Source organism: Oryctolagus cuniculus, chromosome 7 (genome assembly GCF_964237555.1).
Source record: "Oryctolagus cuniculus chromosome 7, mOryCun1.1, whole genome shotgun sequence".
Classification (NCBI taxonomy): domain Eukaryota; kingdom Metazoa; phylum Chordata; class Mammalia; order Lagomorpha; family Leporidae; genus Oryctolagus; species Oryctolagus cuniculus.
In genome coordinates, this window is record NC_091438.1 from 86,403,581 (window position 1) to 86,427,736 (window position 24,156).

The 24,156-nt window shown below is 44.2% G+C and overlaps 1 protein-coding gene across 4 annotated transcripts in view; it reads left to right on the forward strand.

The window, feature by feature from the left end:
• LPAR3 (lysophosphatidic acid receptor 3) overlaps positions 1 to 14,059 on the forward strand; it is an 89,802-nt gene extending 75,743 nt beyond the window's left edge. For all 4 annotated transcript variants that reach the window (XM_051856309.2, XM_008264963.4, XM_051856311.2 and 1 more), the window contains one exon: positions 12,326 to 14,059. In XM_051856309.2, the coding sequence (XP_051712269.1) occupies positions 12,326 to 12,657 (332 nt within the window). In that variant the 3' untranslated portion in view covers positions 12,658 to 14,059. The remainder of the gene's footprint in view (positions 1 to 12,325) is intronic.
• Positions 14,060 to 24,156: the final 10,097 nt, after the last annotated feature.

Here is a 24,156-nt window from a genome sequence, read left to right on the forward strand (position 1 = left end):
GTGGCCCAAGTCCTTGGGCCTCTCTACCCATGTAGGAGACCCAGATGGAATTCCAGGCTCCTGGCTTTGGCCAGCCCTGACCATTCTAGCCTTTTGGGGAGTAAACCAGCAGATGGAAGATCCATCTCTCTCTCTGCTCCCCTCTCTCCTCTCTCTCTCTCTCTCTCTCTCTCTTTCTCCCTCTCTCTCTTCCTCTTTCTTTGTAATTCTGCCTTCCAATAAATGCATTTTTAAAAAAATCCTGTGGGTAAATGAATATGAATCTAAATGCACACCACATCCGAAAGTTGTATTTTAAAATTGTTGAACAAGTTCCTTAATGCCATTCGTGAATTTTCACCTGAATATTCTATTCATGTGACTCACACATTATAATGCTTCTAACCCAAAATAGATACGTGCTTCAAAATTTTACTTTCAAAATTCTTTTTCAAGGAAGAAGAGTACTTCCCTAGGATGAGGTCCACAACCTGATTTTTATGTGGAGTTGTAATTTTCTATTTTAGTAAATCAGACAGCCCTGTGGCTTCCTAGGTTAGTATTATTGCTTGTGTCCTGCTGCTTTTTCCTGGGCTAAAAGCAAAGAATAACAGAGTGAACAGATTTAAATCATATCCTCCTGGCTGATGAGCTTAGTAGTCCTTGTGCCAAAGTGAGACTACTTTGTGCAGTTGTTTGTATTGTTATGGGTGTTTTATCTGTGTGCCACTCACATGTCAAGTTGTTTGTTTGTTTGTTTGTTAATTCCGTGTGTGAGCTTTTAAACAGATGGAAATATGCCTCTAGGATCACTGGATGGAAGAGTAAAGGATGAGTTCTGAAGAGCAGGTTTCATCTAGCCCCAGCCTTCTGAACATTCTGTCTCTAACCCAAACCCCAGGAATGTTTAATCTCTTCTTAATTAATTAATTTATTTCCATTGTATTTGAAAGGCAGAGAGATACATAGAGAGAGCGCTTCCATTTGCTAGTTCACTCCCAAAATGCCCCTGACAGCTAGGGGTGGGCCCTGTTGAAGCCAAGAGCCTGAAACTACATGCAGGTCTCCCACATGGGTAGCAGGGACCCGAGGACTAGAGCCACTGCCTGCTGCCTGCTACAGTGCCCATAAGCAGAAGCTAGACTGAGAGCAAGGGAGCTGGGAATCTAACCAGGCACTTCCATGTGGGGTGTGGGTGTCTGAAACTGCACCTGAAGCACAGCACCGCAAGCCCACCTCCTGAACCATCTTAAATACACTCCAGGGGGGTGTGTCTCCCACACACGAGTGATGTGCTGCTTACTTCCTAGAATGTGGAGATGAAGCCAGAGCCAGAGCATTGTTTGAGATGTTCTGTAAACTTCCAAATCGAGGTGAGCAGTGGCTACAAATTGTCTAAGTATAATATTGATTAGGAATTTTGAAAGATCTTATTTTTACTTGTCACCAACATTTTCATTTTTAATTGTAACTTCCTTCCAAAGTTTTATACATTCCTTAAGTTGGTGTTTCTGATTACCTTAAATTTCAATAATTAAAATGTCATCTCAATACTGTAATTGAATATTCATATATATATGATATACTTTAAAAATTAACATTGAACTTATTGATTTTTGGTATAGACTAAAATTATTTTATTTAATTATTAAAGGAAAGCTCATATATTGTCTAACTGAACTATTAGTGAATCTCAAACAGATACTCAAGTAAAATTAAAAAGTCATTAAAATAAAAAATGGTTGCTTGTTATCAATGTAACTGCCCATCACTTGATGATAGAAGGACATTAGATTTGCTCTCCAAACTTAATCATCATGAAGACATTCACTCTTCATAGTTGACACATGCTAGGTGTTTATTTAGGAAATGTTTATTAATGGAAGGACAGAAGGCTTCAGTGCCTCCCATTGTCGCTGAGTCCTGAGTCCACATTTCGACTTGGAGCTCTCAAGGTTCTGACCCCTGCTTCTGGCTGCCTTCTACATCCCCAACCAGAGGGGTTCCAGACACTCTTAAGCACCCACTGCCTAAAATCTCCACCTTGTCACCATGTCCCTCCTCTGTCTCCCCTACCCAGTTATCCCAGCCACGTGCTACCCAGCCTCCCTGGGTTCTTTTTTCCACCTCACTTCCTAGACCAGTGCTCATCATGACGTCTTAGGTACCTTCCTCCTCACCACCTCAAACCCATCTACTTCTGTTCATCTCCACACCCACTGTTTGGTCAGTGTCACCTGGATTTTTGCCAGTCCTAAGGAGTCTCCCTGCCTAGAGTCATTGCTCTCAAATGTTATCGTGCATTCCCCAGGGAACTGGTTAAAACTGGAGATGCCCAGGTCACACCTTCTTCTGTATCTCATTGGGCAGGACTGGGTAAGGGCACTCATGTGAGGCTGATGCCATTGGAGCAAGACTTTAGTTTTACATGCCTCCTTTCCCCCTGAGTACTCAGATAAAGCTTTGCTCTAAATTACAATTGGGCGGGGCAGGGGTGGTAGGCATTTGGTGCAGCACTTAAGGTGCTGCCTGGGATGCCCACATTCCATGTCATAGTACACGGTTTGAGTCCCAGCTTCTCTGATTCTGACCTTGCTTCCTGATAATGCGCTCACTGGGAGGCAAAGATGACAGCTCAAGTAGTTGGGTCTTTACAACCCATGTGAGAAACCCAAACTGAGTTCCAGGTTCCTGGCTTCAGCATGGACTAGCCCTGGCTGTTTGGAACATTTGAGGAGTGAACCAGCAGATGCAAGATCTCTCTCTCTTTCTGCCTTTCAAAAATGAAGAAATTTTTTAAAAATGAAACACAATTGTTCCAGTCTATCCAAGGGTTCCTCATCCATGGATTTAATTAAGGATCAAAAATCTTTGAAAAATAATTGTGTTGTTGTTGATGTGTACTGTGTACTTAGATCTACAATGGTCGAGTCTGTACTGAACTGTACTGTTGCTAACCAATATAGTGTAATAATTATTTACATAACACTTGCATTGTATTAGATATTACAGATAATGTGGAGATGATTTAAATTATATAGGAGCATGTACATAGATTCTGTACCATTTTATATAAGATATTTGAGCATGTGTAGATTTTAGTATCCATAGGAGGTCCTGGAAACAATTCTCCCTGATACCAAAGGCCAACCATATAAGGCTTATCCACACCATTGATTAGAATTCTTCAGGGAACCACTATTCTATAATGGTAACTTTCAAAGTGTGGTCAGTAGCGTTACCAAGAGTTTCTTGGCACCAAGTAGTGCCTTAGTGTGTGCATGGGGGAGGAGTTTTGGAGTGCAAAGATAAGAGCAAATTTTACAATGCAAGACTTCAGCCAACACCCTCTCCCCCCACCCCGACTTTTTTTGTTTGTTTGAGTTTTAAGCCAGAGCAGCTCAGATTATGAAGTTTAATAGTACGTTTCTTTTGGGTGAAATATTTCTTTACTTTAAAAAAAATGTTTGAGGAGCCAGTGCCATGGAGCAGTGGGTTAAGTTGCGGCCTGCTGTGCCAGCATCCCATGTGGGTACTGGTTCAAGTCCCAGCTGCTCCACTTCCGATCCAACTCCCTGCTCATGCACCTGGGAATGCAGTGGAGGATGGCCAAAGTCCCTGGGCCCCTGCAGCCACATGGGAAACCCAGAAGAAGCTCTTGGCTCCTGGCTTTGAAGCCTTTAGGGAAGTAAACCAGCAGATAGAAGATCTCTGTCTCTCCTTCTCTCTGTAACTCTACCTTTCAAATAAATAATAAATCTTCAAAAATATGTAGGTGGTATTAATTTTTAAAAATTCTTTCAGGCACAGATCTGTGGAAGCAGATTTCAAACTTCTGATTTTAAAAATTGAATCCCACAATAAGAAATGCATACATTCAGAGATGGCGCTCTGGCAAAGTGGGTTAAGCCTGTGGTGCCGGCATCCCATACGCGTGCTGATTTGATACCCGGCTGCTTCACTTCCCATCCAGCTCTCTGCTGTGGCCTGGGAAAGCAATGGAGGATGGCCCAAATCCTTGGGCCCCTGCACCCACGTGGGAGACCTGGAAGAAGCTCTTGGCTCCTGGCTTTGGATCGGCCCAGCTTTGGCTGTTGTGGCCAATTGGGGAGTGAACCAGCAGATGGAAGACCTCTCCCTCTCTGCCTTTCCTTCTCTGTGTAACTTTCAAATAAATAAATAAATCTTTAAAAAGAGAGAGAGAGAAATGTATACATTCTGTATCACAGGGCAATACACATATGTTTTTGAATGTAGCTGAAATAACTTTCATACTACACTTGATGTACTCTGAAGTTTTCTGTTTCACCTTTTTTTTTTTTTTTTGGACAGGCAGAGTTAGACAGTGAGAGAGAGAGAGAGACAGAAAGGTCTTCCTTCCGTTGGTTCACCCCCCAAGTGGCCGCTACGGCTGGCGCGTTGCGCTGATCTGAAGCCAGGAGCCAGGTGCTTCCTCCCCATCTCCCATGGGGTGCAGGGCCCAAGCACTTGGGCCATCCTCCACTGCCTTCTTGAGCCACAGCAGAGAGCTGGCCTGGAAGAGGAGCAACCAGGACAGAATCCAGCACCCCGACTGGGACTAGAACCTGGGGTGCTGGTGCCGCAGGCGGAGGATTAGCCTAGTGAGCCGTGGTGCCGGCCTGTTTCACCATTTTTTAAATTGCTGATTGCAAACCCACTAAATTGATTTCACAACCTAGTGAGTTGCTACTGAGTCTGAAAAACCTTTGACCTGAGCTTTCTCATTAGGGTTTCTTTATGAACCATAGAATAGAGAAATATTTCCTTAATCTTCTCAAAAGCAGTATATAATTCATATCATTGTAGATACTTGGAAAAAAAAGTTATTTCATTATATACAATGGTGTCTGAAGGCATTCAGACTAAAGTCTTTGGATGAACTCCTGGTTGTGAAAGGCTGACAGTGTCTATGCTTTAACCCAAACTCCTGAGTACTTCACACAGGATCTTTTGGGTCTGGCCCTGTGTTCCCTTCTCAGTTGCCTTTCTGGTTAAAAACCATCCCAAACTATGTGGAATTCCTCAAATGCATCATGCTGTGTTTCATCTCTGCACTGTCATTCCTAACCTTCCTAACGCAGTTCAACTGGGTGTCACTTCAGCTAATTTTCTGACAGTACTAGAGTCACCATGTTCAGCTTCCATCCCTGTCAGTCCCTGATGGGCAAGACAGTACACTACTTACTTACATCAACAAGAGCTGCATCTGGTACAGTACCTGGCGCTGTACTGACTTAATCAGTTCTCATCCACGTTGACTGTAGATTGTTGAAAGTGTGACAGGTACATAGGTAACCAAAGCGCAGAGCTTGTTTGGCGAAACTTCATCCTCATTATGTTTTCTGGACAATCTCATGCGAATGTGGTATGGGACATTCCTTATTCCTTTGATGCTGAGCCTGGTGTTGATGCACACATCTGGAGTCCCCTCTCTTTCATGGTGAACATCTGGATCTCTGTGAGTGCCTGAGGGGCACACTTGTTGAAGCCCACTCCATGGATGCACTTGTGAATGTTGATAGTGGATCCTTGGGTCACCACCTGGTTGATGGCAGAATGGCCCTTCTTCTTGCCACCCTTCGTTGTGAGAGCCATCTCATAGGGGCCAAGTTGGAAAGGAAGCCTCTTTTGACTGTTAATTAACTTCAGTTACATTCGCCTAACTCATCTCTCCTGCTACTAAATGTGGGCCTTCTTGCTCAGTTCCCAGGGTACAAACAGGTATGAGGCACAGCTTGCATACTTAGGAAGTCTGTAACGTGCCTGAGAGATAGGACTCATGTATTAAAACCTACCTCCATCATAACATAGTGCTCAAGAGCGTCCATTGGGAAGGCTCAGGTTCAAGATATAACTCTTCTATTTGTTGGCTCCTGAACCTAGGAAAAGCTATTGAACTTCAACTTTTTCATGTTAGGTGGAGTTAATGGAAAGAGTAGTGAGCTTGTAACAGGTTTGAAAGAGAGGAGCATCGAGGTCTTATGCACATGGCACGGCCCAGAGCTCTCAGGAAATGCTAGCATGGAATTAAGCAAATAATGTACCCAGTGCCACAGGAGTAGGGAGTGGGGAGTGGTCACTGTGGGTTGGAGAAATGGGAGTTGTCCAGTAGAGGAAGTGGAATATGAGCTAAGCTTAGAAAGAAACATAGACCTTGCACTGAGAGGTGGGAAGGCATGCCTGGCAGGGCAAACCAAGTAATCAACAGAGGCCTGGAGGAGAACTGTGTATGCATGGCCTATAGAGTAGCTTTGCTGCCAGTGTTGGTAAATTTGTGAAGATACTTCAAAAAGTTTGTGGAAAAGGGCCAGCAATTGTGACACAGTGTGGTTAAACTGCTGCCCACAATGCAGCATCCCAAATGAGTGCAGGTTCAAGTCCCAGCTGCTCTACTTCCAATCCAGCTCCCTGCTTGTGTGCCTGGGAAAGCAGAGGAGGATGGCCCAACTACTTGGGTTCCGTTACCCACATGGGAGACCCAGATGGAATTCCAGGGTCCTGGCTTTGGCCGACTATTGCAGCCATTTGAGGAGTAAATCAGCAGATGGAAGATCTCTTTTTCTCTTTCCCTCTCTCTTTCTCTCTCTATAACTCTACCTTTCAAATAAATAATTTATGGAAAATGGAATTCAAAGATAAGTTTATTATGGTACAAAAAATTATTGAAATATTCATAGATTTTATATAATATGTATTTGAAATCATAACTTTTTGAAGACTCCTCATGTTTATGTGTTATGTGCCCATTTTTCCAAGTACAAATTGAAGATACCAATCTCTAAAGATGCTTATTTTCCTGCTTTAGAGAATTCTGCCCACAGTCTTTTCCATGGCTCATTGCTAAGTCTGTAAGAGTCTGTGATTTTACTGATGGAATCAGCTTGATTAAGCCATTTGGACTCAGTATGAGAAATAGTTCTCAAAACTAATCGTGTGTCATAATTACCTATGGAACTTCTTAGTCCTACAGATTTTCTTATCCCCCAGAGGTTCTGATTGTTGGATCTGATGTGGATCCCAATCAGAATTTGCATGATTAAAAATCTCCCACGGTAGTATGGATGGCCAGCCAAGCTTGGGAACCAATATCTTAATGAAACCATTATAATCAGTTCTTAGCCTAACCATCCTGTTCCCATATTGTGTCTGTGAAATAAGTCATATTTACTTGAATTTTATAAGAAGTAGAAACTCATAGTTCAGTAGAATTTAGGGAGTTTTTTAATGTGTAAAGTGAACACTAAGCCCTACCTTTCATTTAGGAAAAAATCCCTTGCCTTTGTTTGTCTCAGGACAATCCAGGCAAAGGAAGTGGCTGGTCAAGGGAGGCTGTGTGTGTGCTGAACAGCAGACTCCTCTCTGCCATCCCTTCATCTGCTTGGAGGAGGTGTGACATCCCAGTCTTGTCTCTTTGTCCTTTTCCACTTGTTCAGGTGACCTGACACGGCCCGAGACACCTCTGTGCTCCTCTCACTGTGTGATGCCCTTGAGATTTTGGGAGACGGCTAACACATGTCTTTTCTAGGCCTTTTCTCCTCCAGGGGAATCAGACCTAATTTATTCTCCTGGGTCCCAGGTAGATACTTCTGGACTCATTCCTGTTTGTTTTTAAAGAGATTTGGGCCTGGCACGACATCTTCTCTGAACGCCGCTGGTTCCCAGCAGTTGTAGTCCGAGCTTTGAGACTAAACATCAACACACAAACAGCAAACCTTTTAGTTTCTTCTTCTACAATTTATTGAAGACTAATAGGGGACTGGCTGATACATATATTTCATACACACACACACACACACACACACACGCAGGCTTTCCCAGCTTTAAGAATTAGAACAGTTGCCCATTTGTGTCTTTCTATCCGCATTCTCTAAGGTCTCTTTAAGGTTACAGATTCCCAGAGCCAAAACCATTCTTGACGTTTTCTTCTTTTAAATTTTTTCTTGGGTGCTTCATATGTAGCTGAAGACACAGAGTAAAAAGCCCTCATCAACGGACCGCTGGATGAACTGAGCATCTGTTCTGAGATGGGTTTGGAAAGAAAGCTTCGCCTTTGGATGGAGGAGTCAGAATGGCCATGTTCCCCAGGGTCACCTCTGGGCATGTGGTCAGCTCAGGGCAACCTCCCTGAAGCAGCCGTGCTCTAGTTTAGCAGCCTGGGCTTAGGGGGCTGCTCTTCCCAGGTGCCTTGCCCTTTGCTGCTGTTGGAAACAGTAAGGACAGAGCAGCAGATGCTTGTCTCTGTTCTAACCCAGTGGCCAGCCTCTACGTTTGTTGTCCTTCCGCCTTCCTCCTCCTCTCCCTACCTTTCTCCCTCTGTCCCTCCCTCCCTTGTTTCCTTCTTTCCAGTCCTCCCTCCTTCCCTCCAATCCAACCTCCTTCCTTCTTTCCTTCTCTGGCCAGAAAACCCTTTTGTTAGCAAACCAACAGTGGCGACTTCAAAGTCCAGAAGTATCTCCGCCCATCTCCCATTACTCACTTTGTGGCCCACTGTTGGGCAGCCAGGCATGTGGACAGAGTGCAGGCTCTGGACCCAGGCTTCCTGGACTGCAATCCTGCCCCTGCCTCCGATCAGCTGTATGACTTTGAGAATATCACCTAATTTCTCTGTGCCTCCATTCCCTCAGGTTTAAAATGAGGGCAGTATTAGTGCCTGTTTCCAAGTGTTGATATGAACATTACATGAGTTAATTTATTTAAATTCTTACTGCCAAATACAAAATTATTATTCAACAAAAAGTTGCCAAGTGTTAACTGAGTGGTTTGTTTTATGTAATTTGACACAAAGGGAAAATAATTATGAATTATTGCATGATGATAAATTTTGTGTCAATATTCATAAAGATATAATGTTAGACCTCAAGCTGCTTAGATTCATCTGTCTTTAAACTATATCTTAATTTTCATTGACTTTGATTATCAATGTATTTGTATTCATTTCCATCATCAAACTGCATTGTTCCATTTTCTTTGTACATTGCACTTGTTGCTACCTCCTTTCTTTTGTATTGAGAGTTTTTCTTTTTCCTTTAGTTCCATTTCCCTCCTTATGTTAGTTTGCAAGTAATATCTTCTATTAAATTTGGATGTGTACTTTTATAGAGTTTTCCCCTCCTTCCCATTAATACAAGGGCCTTGGAACACTTCCAGCAGGATTTCTTTGGAAGTATGCGATTGCATGTAGCAAAGATTCTTCACTTCCGCCCTGGCAGCTCCAGTGCTTTGAAGTCTGCTGTGTGTGGTTCTCCTCTCAGGACTGCCTGGCAGCCCCTCCCTGGGAGAGTCAGAGAACACAAGTGTTACTGTTCTACCACTTGTTACTGTTGTAACTGGAGTTGTCTCCTGCACTAGTGTTTTCAGAATGTTTGACCAAGCCCAGTAGTAAGAAATAGACTTTTATTTATATGCAATATATACATAAATATAATGTGTTCCTAAAAACATTTTTCATGAAAGAAAGCTTCCCTTAGTCTATATTATATACTTGGAGCTACTCTATTCTTCTCTGTCATTTAAAACAAAAACAAACAAAAAAACTGATCGAACCCATTAAACTATATATCCACCAAGGAATCCTGACCCATGTTTTGAAAAATCCCAGACCTAGACTGCAGTCCTCACTTTACAACTGAACAAAGCCCAGGGCCATGCAGTTAGGACCCATATCTCTGATCTCTTATCTCCACATCCAGTTCTTTGTCCACATACATCACTGAGACCAGTAACAATACAGGACAGAAGAAAAAAGGGAGTGTTTTGTGAACTATACTCATGAAACAGAGAGCCAGACCCTCCAGCTACCTCAGAGACATCAGATTTTGTTGGGAATGAAGAAGCTAGAATAATCACTGCTTAGTAAACCAAACACAGTGTTGGGCACCATTTTCCATTATCTCTAATCCTTCCAACCACCTCCCAGCCAATCCAGTTCATGATCTTTATTTTATAAAGGAGAAAATGGAGGCTCAGAGAAGTGATTCACGTAACTAGAAAAGTAGCTCATCAGGTGTAGACATGGGCACGGAACTTTCCTGCCTTCCACCACTTCTCTGAAATTCTTTACTTGTCTTGCTGGAAAGAAGTTAAAACCACAGTTGTACTCTCCAGGACTCACTCCAACCAGCAAGCATAACTAGTTAGTGATACACTGTATAGACTTGCTTGTTTAGTCTCTCTCTTCCATTAGCATTTTAGCTTTCTGGATGCTTGGTCGGTCTCTACCTTGTTGACTGTCTGGTATAGCTTCTAGCACATTTTAAGAATGAGCTGAGGGGGCTGACACTGTGGCACAGCAGGGTTAGCCATAGTTTGCAATGCTGGCATCCTATATGCATACCGGTTTGAGTCCCGACTGTTCCGCTTCTGATCCAGCTTCCTGCTAATGCACCTGGGAAAGCAGCAGAGGATGGCCCAAGTCCTTTGGCCCACATGGGAGACTCGGAAGAAGCTTCTGGCTTCAGACTGACCCTTCTCCAGCTGTGGTGGCCATTTGGGAATAAACTAGTGGATGGAAGGTCTCTCTCTCTATATATATAAAACTTATAACTGACTTTCTTTTTTATTTTTATTATTTATTTATTTATTTTATTTTATTTTATTTGACAGGTAGAGTTACAGATAGTGAGAGAGAGAAACAGCGAGAAAGGTCTTCTTTCTGTTGGTTCACTCCCCAAATGGCCGCCACGGCCAGCGCTGTGCTGATCCAAAGCCAGGAGCCACGTGCTTCCTCCTGGTCTCCCATGTGGGTGCAGGGGCCCAAGCACCTGGGCCATCTTCCACTGTCTTCCCGGGCCACAACAGAGAGCTGGACTGGAAGAGGAGCAACCGGGACTAGAAGCCGGCACCCATATGGGATGCCAGTGCCGCAGGCGGAGGATTAACCAAGTGAGCGATGGCGCCAGCCCCTAACTGACTTTCAAAAAACAAATAAATATTTTTTAAAAAATGAGATGAATCTTTGTTGAATGGGCATAATACAGAGTTGGGTCACCTAGTAGACAAGGGCACAGCCTGTGGAGAAAGACTGCCTGTATTCAAAAATAGGTATCCCTTAAAAGCTACTTGATCGTAGGCAAGTTAGTGAAGTTCTCTTGTGCCTCATTTTTTGCTGGGGACAATAATGCCAAACTCCACAGAGCGGTCCTATGTGTTAGTCAAGGAAAGAGTCAACACTAGCGTCTGGCTTACAGTAAGCATAAAGGTTACCTATGGTTATTACAACTAAGTTGGGCAGTGTTGAGCCTCTGTCTCATGTTAGGAGAAAACTCACAGAATTCAGAGATAAGTACGACCCACTGCCTGGAGACTCAGAAGAGACTTCACTGTTCACATTCAGTTGTAGCAGAATTTAAAAAGCATGTTTTTAACGATCCTATCATGAAAGATTTATTTCAGGCAAAACAGATCTAAACCTAGAGCCTATGATTAAGCAGATAGCCTGTGACTATGTCAACAAGAATGGAGTGCTTTCTAAGCATCAACACAGATGCACAAAGAATAAAATTTGCGAGTAGGTAATTTAGTTAAAACACTAGGAGAATGCAGTAGCTGCAGTCCATCTTATTTGCAGAAATGCACTAAAAAATCTAATTTAGAGGCCGGCACCGTGGCTCACTTGGCTAATCCTCCGCCTGCTGTGCCGGCACTCCGAGTTCTAGTCCCAGTTGGGGCGCTGGATTCTGTCCCAGTTGCTCCTCTTCCAATCTAGCTCTCTACTGTGACCCGGGAAGGCAGTAGAGGATGGCCCAAGTGCTTGGGCCCTGCACCCGCATGGGAGACAGGAGGAAGTACCTGGCTCCTGGCTTCGGAGTGGCGCAGTACGCCGGCTGTAGCGGTCATTGGGGGGTGAACCAACGGAAAAGGAAGACCTTTATCTCTGTCTCTCTCTCTCTCTCGCACTAACTCTGCCTGTCAAAAAAAATCTAATTTAGAAAACAGAAGAATTTAAGATTAAGTGTAAGCCCTGGAGACAGGGAGTCCTCCCCCACCATTTCACCCTGGAATTGAGCCACAATTTTCTCAGCTGTCAAGTGTGGATAGTGATGGCAGGTGCCACCAGCATGGTTCAGAGAACAGCCAGAGATCATGGATGTGCAGTGGTGTTTTGCAGATAAGGGAACTAGAATGTGGCTGATAATCAAGGCAGTTCCCAGCTGTTTGCCTCCCCAAAGCACAGATTTGCTTAGATGAAGGGTGCAAGTCTGCTTTGCAGTTGTCCAAACAAGTCCTTACGGGCCCTGGATGCCACTGACCAAAAGCTGGGAGAAAGGAGCCCCGAATAAGCAGCCTGGAGTCTGAGCACCTGTTGCTTCCTCTTCTCTCTCCCCAGGGGCATTTGTGGTCTGCTGGACCCCAGGCCTGGTGGTGCTGCTCCTGGACGGCCTGAACTGCACTCAGTGCGGCGTGCAGCACGTGAAGAGGTGGTTCCTGCTGCTGGCACTGCTCAACTCCGTCATGAACCCCATCATCTACTCGTACAAGGACGAGGACATGTACAGCACCATGAAGAAGATGATCTGCTGCTTCTGCCAGGAGAACAGCCCCGAGAGGCGCCCCTCCCGGGTGCCCTCCACGGTCCTCAGCAGGAGCGACACGGGCAGCCAGTACATAGAAGACAGCGTTAGCCAAAGCACAGTCTGTAATAAAAGCAGCAGCTCCTAAGCTGTGGCTGCCCCTGGGGTGACCTGTCTCCACCAAAGCCCATGGACAGTGTTATTTGAGGTCTGAATTGATCACTGCTAGATTTAGATTTTTTTTTTAATATTGTCTTCCATAATTTCAAAGCAGGGACACCGGGCGTTTTGAGAACACGCACGGTGGATTTCTGCTTGTCCTGGGAAGTGCTCAGAGCATCTGCCCACCCCGCCGGCGCTCTGGGCTCTGCTGCCTCCACCAGAGGATGTTGTTAAAGGGCTCAGGCCAAAATAAATGATAAATAATGTTACTTGAGCCACCTTAGGTAGCTTCTTGGAAAGCCTCTGTAGTCCTTCTTGTATGCATTTGTACTTTTTAGAGATGCTTGGGCAATAGTTTTTTTCCCCATCAAAGAAACATGGCCAGTAGCTAAGTGTTCAATAGGAACCTAAGAATAACAAATCCGTTAAAGGCTCCAGATTCAACCTGATGTTTAACTAAAGGAACATTCCGAGGAAAATACTGACTTAATAATAACAAACAAGGGAAACGTTTAAAGCCTCCTTGGGAGTGAAACAGGCCTCAGTGTGCTGCTCCGAGTGTGCACACGTGTGCAGATGTGTGTGCCTGTGTGTGTGTTTATATGACCTAACTTTGTGTTTAAAGACTCCAGAGACACTGATGGCGAAGTAAATCTGCTGGCACCGAGACTGCTCCATCGAGGACAGTAGCTGCAGACACAGCCTGTTGTGGTCTAAGAGAAAGGAGAGAGAGGTGCCCCTTGGAAACTAGCAGTTTCTAGAGAGCCGAGTCAACGCTGTGCGGATGAGCAAGGTTATCTGCGGATGAGCAGGCCGGATCCCTAGCAGAGAGCCTCAGCTGGGAGCTTCGCTTCAGCCCTTGTGTTTCAACCACTGATGGCTGCTCAGACCGTATACGTGGGCGCTTTTCACGTCTCCTATTTTGCCCAGAGTTATCCACGTGTTTCTTGCACTTGTCTTACTTGTGGGCAGAATTTTGCCGTGGGTTCTATTTTGAATTCTCCTTCGAAGATCTAAGAAGGTAAGGTAAAGGGCAAGTTGGCCAAGAAGAAAACGCAAGGTTGCACTCCCGAAAGCTACTGACCAAAGTTGGCTGTGGAAGCACTCAGAGTGTGTTCTGACCTAAAGGAAGAAGAACATCCAGGCAGATATGATCGTATTTATGTAGTTTGCAGAAGACGTTTACATTGTTTGCTGTTGTGATATAACATTTTTGTGCAAGAACTACTTGTAATAAAAAGATTTGAGAAGCCATGCTTTTAGATAGAATGGCCTAAAATAGAGAGTATAATGATTTGAAAGTATAGATTTCACAAACTGTGTAGTCAGTGGGTCTATCTGAAGCTTATATCAAAGCTACCTGTAAAATAAAATTTTAAAAAGATGTGTCCTCTCTTGTTGAGCTACTTATTGTTTTGTGTGTTTTCTAAGTAAACAATGCAGTTTGTGGTAACTCTAGCACACCTTTCTATTGCAGAAGACACATCAAGTTTGCCACAAAGTACATACTCTCAGTGTTTTATGTAAGCATTTTGAGTCACAGCTGGCCAAACAGTGGGGAATTGAAACTGAATTCCAGTCCCCAAATAGCTACTCAGGGATCTGCAAAGGTTTTATTTTAAGGAAAGAACCATTTTTATACCGTGCAGCAGAGAGCCATGTTCAGGATGCTGTCTGGAGGGGCTCTGAAGTGTGGAGACTCCCGGTGGAAATGTAATGCTTTTCTTTTTGTGCACGCACACACAAATCCACAGCGGTGCAAGAGTAGAAAAGAATGTATATCTGGAAATGACAGGCGTCTGGGTTCTCAGGTCTTGCTGAAAACACTCGACAAACCCAGCCCTTAGTAGGGGGTGGAGAGAAACAAAGAATATTCTTGCTTAGATTCTACAGTCCCAAGGTTATCTGCAAGTCACTGCTATGGTGATACTGCAGATTTCATCCAGACTTTGCCAAAGCACCTGTGACTCAAGGCATGGGCCGCTCCCCATCCAAACAAGATTGCATTTTCTTAGATTTGTCCAAGTTGTTCTGATCAGTCTGTGTTAGTGAAAGAAGTTAGGTCTCCATGGCAACTGCCTGCTTGAAAAAAAAAGGAATGTTTTGGAAATAAATTTTTTCATGATGAATTTTTTTTCATGTGGGTAGTAGGCTTGGGGCCAGTTATTGGCCTTCAAAAGCCCTACGTTGCCTACGTTTGTGCTAATTCCAAACACACACAATTCCAAACCACACAATAAATGCAAGTCTCTGACACAGTTCTAATTTTCCTCAGAATCAGCACTTAGATGCTTTTGTAATACTACAACTCCCAATGCAGACGTGTTGGTTCCCTGGCTCCATCAGCATTCAGAGCACATGATTAGCCCATGGTAGGATGGCCGGGGACCAGGTCCCTGTGGTGTCACATCAGAAGTGTTAGTGCAGGCGGCACAGCTGTACTCATTTGCAGCATGGTCCAGTGCAGAGCCCAGGGCGTGCTGTGCTCTGTGTTTATAGACTGGTTTTCCTCCTGAGAGGCAGAGTGCTTTGTGCTTATTGGCTCTCTGATCTTCTCATCATTATGGGCAGGAGGTTGAGGGGTGGGGGGAGCAGCAATAAGATGGCTTGGGCTTCTTTTTGATTGGTTGATGATGAATAATGAAAGTAAGCCTTGGGAAGACACCTGGGAAGGTGAGTTATCAATGAACTCCAGCCCTGTCAGAGCCTGGAGTGAAAATAACCAAAGCATTAGCCCACGTGATGGTGCACCTCACTGTGTACTACAGTTACTAACCCGCAAACACAGACCTAACTCTGGGAAGTCTATCAGAGAATTCCATCACCCTGGTGGAGCACTGATGTGGAGTTAAACTGGGAACCCCTAGGGATCTGTCTGATGTTACACATACTGTATTCAGGCACTGGAGTTGGGGTTAGAGTCACTTAAAGATGAGGAATTCTAAAGATTTTAAAGGAAGACAGGCTGCATTTTGTGTGAAGGATGCTGTCCTGAACACAACACATAATTTTAAGACTATTTTCACAGAGAAATAAATATTAGAACGGATGCTGTTGTGAGGTTGGTTTGTCTTTTGTCGTTCTGCTGTATTTTATCTTTATACCATTGCTCCAGTGCTTTTTAGAGTGTGCTCTTTCCTAAATTAACAGATTGCAAACTATTGATGGCAGTTGGTAGGGGCTCATAGAGTTTTGTTATTTATACTTTTTTTAAATTTATTTATTGGGCTGGTGCTGTCATGCAGGGATTAAGCCACAGTCTGCAGCACCAGCATCCCATGTGAGTGCCAGTTTGAATCTCTGCTGCTCCTCTTTGGAGCCAGCTCCCTGCTAACGTGCTTAGGAAAGCAGCAGAAGATATCTTGAGTGCTTGGGACACTTACCCATGTGGGAGACCTGGAAGAAGACTTCAGATCAGGCCAGCTCCGGCGGGTGTGGCCATTTGGAGAGTGAACCAATGGATGGAAGACCTCTCTCTGACTCTCTCTTTCTCTAATTCTGACTTTGAAATAAGTAAAACACATCTTTTAAAATACCCTCAAATATATAAACACCCCTTTAAAAAGATATTATTTATTTATTTGAGAGGCAAACCCAGCCCTTTGTAGCCCCCTCAAGTGGAAGACAGTCTACATCACACAGCACACGTGGGCTAAGCATGTGCTGTGAGACAGTCTACAGACACACAGCACATGTGGGCTAAGCATGTGCTGTGAGTGCCAGTGAGGCCAGGGACCCAACACCTCTACATTGGGATTTGTAGTATATAAAACATCCAAGTGCTGATTCTGGGGGAAATTAGAGCTGTGTTGGAGACTTGCATTTATTTTCTGGTTTGGAATTGTGTGTGTTTGGAATTAGCACAAATATAGGCAAGGTAATGTCATTATCATTTCTGTGCATAGGCTGATGAAGGCCAATAACTGGCCCCAAGCTTATGCATATGAAGAAAAATACAGTAAGAAATTGAAAAAATTTATTTCTAAAACATTCTCTTTTTTTTTTTCAAGCAAGCAGTTGCCATGGTGACCTAATTTGAGCCCCCCTGGGCACATTAGCAGGGAGCTGGATGGGAATTGGAGCAGCCAGGACTCCAACCATTACCCATAATGGATGCCAGTGCCACAGCACTGGCCCCCATCTGTAACTTCTGAGCTAAGTGTTTATAGTGAAATCACGTGTGGAGATTGCAAAGCACATGAGTGAATGTGTGGGCAACACTTCAGCATGTGACACTGCAGTGACTCTGTGTGGCAATCCACAACATGGTTTGCCATTCACTGAGCCAGCCAATCTTGGAATTTGCAGTTCCTAGCAGTTTTTTGCAGCTAAACAATATAATTTTCTGTACTAACAATTTCAACTTTGCATAATTCAAATTTCCATAAAGTCCATCTGTACTTTATTTTCTGTTGAGAGTGTGTGCATTGCACAGTAATAAGGTACATTCAAGAGAAAGGGGAGGAGATGCCTGCTAGGAGACAGTTTTACATCTTAGAAAGGCGTATGCCTTCATCAAGATACATTTGAATCTATTCAAAATTCAGAATATTCAAAACACAATGAGTAACTTGGAACTTTACTGCAATCTGCCAGAAAACCCTGTCAATTAATATGCCTGTCAACAGTATTCCTAGCGTAAGTAGAGTTGTGTAGTTCACCACTCCAGCAAGTGCACATGATAACCCATACTAAAGAAAGTACTGAGCTAAATTCTGAATATGTGGGTTCTGACTTCTTTCCTACACTGTCTATGAAACTCTAAACATGATTGCTGGGCTTCTAAATGAGAGGTTGAAATTAAAAGATCTGTAAGGATCTTTCCATCTCCAAAGTCCTGATTTCACATAGCATCTCCCAGATGAGAATCCTGGAAGGAGCCATAGTCAGGATACTGTGACTTTCATTTATTGCATAGGGATTTCAATGGAAAGGAGCCCTATTGTCATTTACTGCAGTGTTTCTCAGGTTTCAGAATAAGAATCACCTAGGGAGATGATCTAAAATCTGCGTTGTAGGTAGTTGTGACATGTATGATCATAAATCCATCTTCAGTACAGAGCAGGAGGGTTTTCTGGAACTAAATGGAACTGCTAACCCGTGCAGAGAGCCTAACAGGCTGGATGACCTCCTTATGTTTCCTAAGAGTGGACTTAATGGTGAAACACGTGAGCTGCTCTTTTCTTCCTCATGACAAATAGAAAACCGCACATTAATCTCTTGAACATTTCCAACGTGCTGGGGACTCTGCACTCTCCACCGAAAAAAACTCTTGCTCTTAAAAGCGTTAGCAAAATCATAAATCAAACATATACACAAATACCAAATAAGGGAACTGAAGTGAAAGGGAGCTGAAAACAGGAGGGACATGTGGTTCTTGTTGCTGCCGGTCTTAAGGTATAACGATAGCACATTGATGATATCGATAAACTTTGTGTATTTGGCCTCTGGAATATCATTCTTGATAACAGAATTCTCTAACACCTATTGGAAGAAAAGGGCTACTTTGGGGGTTAAAACATTTTACAGTTTATGAGTTGGGGATATGGTACTGATGATCTAAACTAGACTTCTGTGTTTTGCTTTGCTTGTGTGCATACTTGACCACAGGTTTATATAAATTTAGCAGATGGGACACATCAGTTAGTCTTAAGTCAGAAAAACAAACTATTCTGGGTATTTAAGGCAGGGAAGTTTTTAAAACAGGCAATTAGGTGCTCATAAAACAGTTGGAGAGGCCAGAGGGAGCTGGAGAAGGGAAGCCCACAATTAGGTTTCAGGTTTGCAGTTAACTTTTCGCCATTTATTGCTGCACAGTTCAGGGCTCTCTGGAAGCAGCCTGCTGAGGTCAGTAATTTGTGGAAGGACACCCAGAGGCCACTGCCCAACCTCAGATTTCAAATCTGCATCTAGAGGAAGAGCGTGGCTCCTGCTTCCCTTCTGGTCTCTTCATCTCTCATAATTAGCTGGCACTGGCAGGTCTAACCTGGGACGTTTCCTGTCTCTATATTCTGGGAAGTGTAGTGCCAAGGCTTCCAGCCCTCCGGATGCAGGAGAACGTAGAGAACAGATGAGCAGCAGAGCTGAGCGCTGACGTACAAACCAGCCCATGGGGAAAGGAAAAAGAAAGGGCAGGGCCGGGGAACGGTTCTTGGCTTCTGGCACTTTCCCCTTTTCCTCAGACCTATTAGGGAAGAGATAGTATAACTAGTTCTACAGTAAGGGGTAAAACTTCTTTAAAACATTGTGTTGGTACATGCCATGTGAAAGTTCCTCATTATAATATCGGGATCTTCCAAAAGCATTGTCTTCCAAAGACAAAAAGAATGTAAGAGCATAGCTCGTGTGTTATTAGCTGTTCATAATCCATATCCGTGACATCGAAGCTGACAGTAATGCACAAGAAATAAATTATTCAAATTATTCATGGTTAGAGTTGACATACAACTATGGCAGATATATCATTACATAATCTTTCCTTCAGGTTTTCAGGTAGTAAGTAGAATAGGATCTTGAAATAATGTAAGCAAAGCTAATTGTCAAACTTGGATGTGCAAAGTCATTTAAATGGCAGATTTCCAGGGATGGATGTTTGGTGCAGCAGGTAAAACATCTTTTGGGATGCTTACATCCCATATCAAATTGCATTGTTTTGAGTCCTGATTCTGCTCCTAATTCCAGCTTCCTGCTTATGTGCACCCTGAGAAGGTAGCAGGAAACATCTCAAGTACTTGGGTCCCTGGGAGACCTTGATTACATTCCTGGCTCCTGGTCCAGACCCTGGCAGTTGGGGGTATGGACCAGAAATAGAGGATCACTTTCTGTCTCTATGCCTTTCAAATTAATAAGAGAAATAATTTTTAAAAAAGACTGCAGTGTCCCTATGATCCTAGAAGATGCAATTGGTGAGCCCTTTATAGAAGAGAATAGCAATAGATCTAAGTTCAGAGTTTACAGTTCAGGGGAGAAGTCACACTAACATTCTTTCTTCTGATAGCCTGATTAATACACCTTCTGAGGAAGTTCTAATATAGGGGTCATCTTAATTTTACAAATGAGGAACTTAAGACCACAAGATTGAGTGGATATTTAAGATGCATTAGTGACTAACTCAAGGATCAAACTGAGTTAAGTTCTCCTTTATATTTGTGTATAAGGGGTGTGGGGTAGATGGAAACTCTTTGTACAATTGTATGATTTTTATTTTGCAAATGTCAAACTATTCTGAAATTAAAAGGTAAAAACAGTGATTTATAGCTACTGGACACTTCTAGACAATCTAAGTATTCAAGCATAGAATTAATGCATAACCTTATAGTTAAGCACATGGAAGCTGGAACCAAAGGGCTTAGTTTTACATCTTAGCTCTTTTATTTACTTGCTGTGTGATTTGGGGCAAGGTTTTCTGCTCCTTACCTTTTTATCCATAAAACGAGGATAGCAATGATACCTCTATCTCATAAGGTTTTTATGGAGATTCTTATGGAGAACAGCGTTGAGCAATGTATATTTGTAGTTATTGTTATGGATGTATCTTAAAAATGACTTCAGGGGCCGGCACTGTGGTGCACTAGTTTACTCCTCTGCCTGTGGCGCTGGCATCCCACATGAGTGCTGATTCTAGTCCTGGTTGCTCCTCTTCCAGTCCAACTCCCTGCTGTAGCCTGGGAAGGCAGTGGAGGATGGCCCAAGTGCTTGGGCCACTGCACCCACATGGGAGACCAGGAGGAAGCACCTGGCCCCTGGCTTCAGATCAGCATAGCTCCGGCCATTGTGGCCAGTTGGGGAGTGAACCAGCAGATGAAGACCTTTCTCTCTATCTCTCTCTCTCACTGTCTGTAACTCTACCTGTCAAATAAATAAATAAAAATCTTAAAAAAAAAAAGACTTCAAGCACTTGAGTCCAAAACATGGAATTTATTTCTTTGGATGGAGTCAAAGAAGATGGTAGGGGTAACAGATGTGGGAGTGGGTGGAAGTCAGGAATTTAGTTTTCCATGTGTCACATTTGATGCTGCAGAGACACAACCAGGTGGAAATGTCAAGAAGGCAGCCAGATCAGCAATTATGAAGCTCAGAGAAGAGATGCAGACAAGAGATATTAACCTCACAGCCACCTAATATGGTCAAAAGTTAAAGCCATGAGATTAGACAAATGACTGGGACAGTGAGTGTAGATAGAGATAATAACAGGTCTGAGACATGAGCCCTGAAGATCCTCAATGTTTAAGGTCAGAGAAAAGAGCAGGCAGTTAAGGAGCCAGAGAGGGAGAAGCAGAGGTGTAGAAAGAACCCCAGATGTCAGCTGAGACCCAGAGTGCACAACTGAGTCAACTACTGCAAACTGAGGGTTAAGATTTCACAGTTGACTTGGCCATGGAGGTTATAGGTGACCTTGACAAAGCTGTTTCAGTGGAATGGTGGGGAGGGAAACCTGATTGGAATATATTCAAGAGAAAATGGGGGAGAGCATAGGAGACACCAGGACTGGCTATCTTTTGAGGCGATTTTTATTTTTCCTTAAAAGGGACTTGAGAAATGGGGCAGTGGCTAGAGGACATTATGAGATCAAGGGAGGAATTTACATTAAGATGAAACTTATTACTGCCTAGTAGATCAGCATGGAAATGATGCAGTAGATATGGAACAAATGACAACTCAGTGGAGAGGTGACAGTTGCTGAAAGGTACGGGCTCCAGAGTCTAGGTGAAAAGGTTTGGTCTTTGATCCAAACCAGGACATTCCATCCACAGTGAGAGGAGGGAAGACGGGTATGCATCAGGGAGTTGGAAGAGTATGTGGGAGTATGCTTACTGTTTTCCTCTTAGCAGTGAGGGAGCACACGGGGTAATGATAGGGTAGGAGGAGCGGGAGGTGTGAGGTGGGCAAAGGTGAGAAATCATAGCCCCAAGGAGTGGGGCAATGAGTGGACTTGGTAGAACTGCCGCCCAGTGAGGAGGGTGGGCACGGATTGAAGATGTGGCCATTCAGAAAAGTCACATGTTTCTCACCAGCCCAACTGTCCGGCTGTATTTATGCGTGTAGACAGAGAGTTGAATTGTTTTGTCAGGCCATGTCTGGATTCCACCAATTTAATCAGAATCTTGGGGGATTAGGCCCAGCCATGGGTACGTCCAAAGTGATTGTCACGTGCAGCCAGGGTTAAGAACCATGGATTAAGGCAAGAAGTGAAGGGACGGTGCACTTAAGAGCCTGGGACCCAGGAAATCCTGCTGTGAAAACTTCAGTGCATGTTCACCTAAGTGAGGGCTACAATTTTAACTGCTACTGTAATGCAGAAAACAGGAGCCAAGGAGGGTGCCAACATGGATTGAGTGGCCACTATGGTCTAGGAATTGTGTTAAGAACTTTACATGCTTAGCTGTGAAACAAACATAAGAATTTTAAGTTCTACTTTAGAGGTTAAAAAAAGAAAGGTGGTATTAGTTGCCCACAGCTCCACAGCTAATAAATGTTATAAAGTCCGGATTTGAATACAGAACCAATTTACCCAGAAATTTTTTTGCTTCAATGCATTATGTCCCATTGTCATAATATTGGACATCTATAAAGACTTAAATTGCCACATATAGTAACTTTGAAGTAAATACTGTATCATTGAAATCTTCACAAAATTGAAAATTTGGGATTTAATAAGTTAAAATTTTGTGAAAAATGTGACACTTTAGCAGTGTGTTAAACAGGAGTAGTAGGGGGCCGGTGCTGTGGTGCAGTGCCAGCATCCCATATGGGCACCGGTTTGTGTCCCTGCTGCTCCAGTTCTGATCCAGCTCCCTGCTAATGTGCCTGAGAAAACAGCAGAAGATGGCTCAAGTGCTTGGGCCCTTGCACCCATGTGGGAGGCCTGTAAGAAGTTCCTGGCTCCTGGCTTCAGCCTGGCCCAGCCCCAGCTGTTGGGGCCATTTGGAGACTAAACCAGCAGATGGAAGATATCACTCGCTCTCTCTGTCTCCTCCTCTTTCTCTGTAATTCTGACTTATAAATAAATAAATAAATAAATCTTTAAAAATATGAGTAAATTAAAACATGTAAGATTCGGGCCGGCGCCGCGGCTCACTAGGCTAATCCTCCGCCTAGCGGCGCCGGCACACCGGGTTCTAGTCCCGGTCAGGGCGCCGGATTCTGTCCCGGTTGCCCCTCTTCCAGGCCAGCCCTCTGCTGTGGCCAGGGAGTGCAGTGGAGGATGGCCCAGGTGCTTGGGCCCTGCACCCCATGGGAGACCAGGAAAAGCACCTGGCTCCTGGCTCCTGCCATCGGATCAGCGCGGTGCGCCGGCCGCAGTGCGCCGGCCGCGGCGGCCATTGGAGGGTGAACCAACGGCAAAGGAAGACCTTTCTCTCTGTCTCTCTCTCTCACTGTCCACTCTGCCTGTCACAAAAAAAAAAAAAAAAAGAAAAAAGAAAAAACATATAAGATTCATTTTATTTCTTTGAAAGGAGCGGCAGAGAGAGGGAGAATCAGAGAAAGAGATTTTCCTTTTTTTTAATTTTTTTTTTATTTGACAGGTAGAGTTATAGACAGTGAGAGAGAGAGACAGAGAGAAAGATCTTCCTTCTGTTGGTTGATCCCCTCAATAGCCGCCACGGCCGGCGCGCTGTGCCGATCCGAAGCCAGGAGCCAGGTGCTTCCTCCTGGTCTCCCATGCAGGTGCAGGGGCCCAAGCACTTGGGCCATCCTCCACTGCCCTCCCGGGCCACAGCAAAGAGAAGTAACCAGGACTAGAACCCAGCACCCATATGGGATGCCAGTGCCATGGGTGGAGGATTAACCAAGTGAGCCACGGTGCCGGCCCCTAGAAAGAGATTTTTCATTCATTGGCTCATTCTCCAAATGCCCACCACAGCCTAGGCCAGGCCAGACTGAAACCAGGAATTCCATACAGGTCTCCCAGGTGGTGGCAGGGCCCAAGTACTTGGGCCATCTTCTGCTGATTTCCCAGCTGCATCAACAGGGAACTGAATTGTAAGAAGAGCAGATAGGATTGGAACTGGTGCTACAACATGGGAGGCCAGTGCTGTGCTCCAGAGCTGTTCCCAGGAGTAGTTTTTTTTTTTTTTAAAGATTTATTTATTTATTTGAAAGTCAGAGTTACACAGAGAGAGGAGAAGCAGAGAGAGCGAGGGAGAGGTCTTCCATCCACTGGTTCACTCCCCAGTTAGCCGCAATGGCTGGAGCTGTGCCGATCCAAAGCCAGGAGCCAGGAGCTTCTTCCAGGTGTCCCACATAGGTGCAGGGCCCAAGGACTTAAGCCATCTTCCACTGCTTTCCCAGGCCATAGCGGAGAGCTGGATCAGAAGTGGAGCAGCCAGGACTCAAACTGGTGCCCATGTGGGATGCCGGCACTGCAGGTGGCAGCTTTACCCACTATGCCACAGCACCGGCCCTGAGTTTTTTAATTTTATTGATACAAAAGGACTTTCCAGCTGGAGGGAAAAAGAAAAAGAAAAAGAACATGGAGAATGTG